Source organism: Nicotiana tomentosiformis, chromosome 1, assembly GCF_000390325.3.
Source record: "Nicotiana tomentosiformis chromosome 1, ASM39032v3, whole genome shotgun sequence".
Taxonomy (NCBI): domain Eukaryota; kingdom Viridiplantae; phylum Streptophyta; class Magnoliopsida; order Solanales; family Solanaceae; genus Nicotiana; species Nicotiana tomentosiformis.
Genome location: NC_090812.1, coordinates 10,456,364 through 10,459,186, shown reverse-complemented (window position 1 = coordinate 10,459,186; position 2,823 = coordinate 10,456,364). Strand labels below are relative to the sequence as shown.

At 47.0% G+C, this 2,823-nt stretch overlaps 1 protein-coding gene across 1 annotated transcript; it reads right to left on the bottom strand.

The window, feature by feature from the left end:
- Positions 1 to 523: 523 nt before the first annotated feature.
- LOC138899611 (uncharacterized) lies at positions 524 to 2,269 on the bottom strand. The gene is made up of 3 exons (XM_070186233.1): positions 2,134 to 2,269; positions 2,013 to 2,022; positions 524 to 875 (listed from the first exon to the last, which is right to left on the bottom strand). Exons 1-3 carry the CDS (start codon positions 2,267 to 2,269, stop codon positions 524 to 526), a joined length of 498 nt encoding a protein of 165 aa, XP_070042334.1.
- Positions 2,270 to 2,823: the final 554 nt, after the last annotated feature.

The following is a 2,823-nucleotide window of genomic DNA, read 5'->3' as shown; positions in this document are numbered from 1 at the left end:
GTACCCAACAATCGGGCCTCGCCTGGCTCAAACCATCCTACTGGGGACCGGCACCGCCTACCATACAAAGCCTCATACGGTGCCATCTAAATGCTGGACTGGTAACTGTTGTTATAAGCGAACTCTGCAAGTGGCAAGTATTGGTCGCATGACCCTTTGAACTCCATCACACAGGCACGGAGCATATCCTCAAGAATTTATGTCGTGCGCTCAGACTGCCCGTCTGTCTGATGGTGAAAGGCTGTGCTCAACTCCACCCTAGTACCCAACTCTTGTTGTACGGCTCTCCAAAATCGTGATGTGAACTGTGTACCTCTGTCTGAAATGATAGATATTGGGATACCATGAAGGCGGACAGTCTCTCTGATATAAATCTCAGCCAACCTCTTAGAAGAATAAGTGGTCGACACTGGAATAAAATGAGCTGACTTGGTCAGCCGATCCACGATACCCAAATAGCATCGAACTTTCTCAAAGTCCGTGGAAGTCCAACTACAAAGTCCATGGTGCTCCGCTCCCACTTTCACTCTGGGATCTCTAACCTCTGAAGTAATCCACCCGGTCTCTGGTGCTCACATTTGACCTGGTGACAGTTGAGACACTTGGCCACAAACCCAACTATATCCTCTTTCATCCTCCTCCGCCAGTAGTGCTGTCTTAAATCCTGGTACATCTTCGCGGCACCGGGATGAATGGAGTACCGCGAGCTGTGGGCCTCCTCGAGAATAAACTCCCGAAGCCCATCTACATTGGGCACACAGATCCGGCTCTGAATCCACATCACACCGTCATCACCAATAGTCACATCTCTGGCATCACCTCGTCGAACCCTGTCCCGAAGAACTAGAAGATGAAGATCATCATACTGGCACTCCCTGATACGGTCATAAATAAAAGACCGAGCAACTACACAAGCTAATACCCGGCTAGGCTCTGAAATATCCAATATCACGAACTGGCTGGCTAAGGCATGAACATCCAAGGCTAAGGGCCTCTCAGCTGCCAGAATGGCCTTCCCCGGGTGATACAATATAGTAATATCATAGTCTTTAAGTAGCTCCAACCACCTCCGCTGACGCAAATTAAGGTCCTTCTGCCTGAGCAAGTGCTGCAAACTCCGGTGATCAGTGTAGATCTCACAAGTAACACCGTACACATAATGACGCTAGATCTTCAGGGCGTGAACAATAGCTGCTAACTCAAGATCATAGACCGGACAATTCTTCTCATGCACCTTTAACTGTCTAGACGCATAGGCAATCACCCTACCATCCTGCATCAATACCGCTCCAAGGCCAATCCTCGAGGCATCACAATAGATAGTGCAGGACCCCGAACCTGTAGGCAATACTAATACTCGGGTTGTAGTCAAAGATGTCTTGAGCTTCTGAAAGCTCTCCTCACACTCCTTGGTCCACCTGAACGGAGCACCCTTCTGGTTCAGCCTGGTCATAGGCGCTGCAATGGATGAAAATCCCTCCACAAAGCGACGGTAGTACCCCGCCAAACCAAGGAAACTGCGGATCTCCGTAGCTGATGACGGTCTAGGCCAACTCTGCACTGCCTCCACCTTCTTCAGATCTACCTTTATCCTATCACAAGACACTATGTGGCCCAAGAATGCCACTGAATCAAGCCAGAATTCATACTTAGAAAATTTTGCATACAATTTCTTCTCCCTCAAAGTCTGAAGCACGGTCCTCAGGTGCTACTCATGATCTTCCCGACACCGGGAATATACCAGGATGTCGTCAACAAACACAATGATGAAGAAATCAAGATAAGGCCGTAACACACTGTGCATCAAATGCATAAAGGCTGCTGGGGCATTGGTCATCCCAAATAACATGACAAGAAACTCATAGTGACCATATCTGGTCCTTAAAGCAGTCTTCGGGATATCCGGCTCCCGAATCTTCAACTGGTGATAGCCAGAATGCAAGTCAATCTTGGAAAACACCCTGGCACCCTGTAACTGATCAAATAAATCATCGATGCGAGGCAAAGGATACCTGTTCTTCACTGTAACCATGTTCAACTACCGGTAATCAATACACATACGCATAGAACCATCCTTCTTCTTCACAAATAAGACCGAAGCACCCTAAGGTGATACACTAGGCCTGATGAAACCCTTATCAAGCAACTCTTGCAACTTTTTCTTCAACTCCTTCAACTCAGGAGAAGCCATATGGTAAGGAGGAATAGATATGGGCTGAGTGCCCGGCAACAAATCAATGCCGAAATCAATATCTCTATCGGGCGGCATGCTTGGAAGATCAGCTGGAAACACATCTGGAAAGTCCCTCACTACTGGAACTGACTCAACTGTAGGGGTATCAATACTGACATCTCTCACATAGGCCAAATACGCATCACACCCCTTCTCAACCATTCGCTGAACCTTAAGAAATGAAATGACCCTGCGGGGAGTATACTCTAAAGTACCTCTCCACTCTAATCTCAGCAAGCCTGGCATAGCCACCGTCACGGTCTTAGCGTGACAATCAAGAATAGCATAATGGGGCGACAACCAGTCCATGCCCAAGATAACATCAAAATCTACTATACTGAGTAATAACAAATCGGCTCTGGTCTCAAAACCACTAAGAGCAATCAAACATGACCGATATAAGTTGTCCACAATGAGAGAATCTCCCACGGGAGTAGATATATAAACAGAAAAACTCAAAGAATCCCGAGATATTCCCAAATGTGGAGGAAAATAAGAAGACACATATGAATACGTAGAGCCTGGGTCAAATAATACTGATGCATCCCTTTGACAGACAGGGACGATACCTGTGATGACTGAATCTGAAG

What these genes read in the sequence shown, in the direction of transcription:
- LOC138899611 (XM_070186233.1), bottom strand. Translation starts at nt 2,269, where the DNA reads ATGCCGCCCGATAGAGATATTGATTTCGGCATTGATTTGTTGCCGGGC.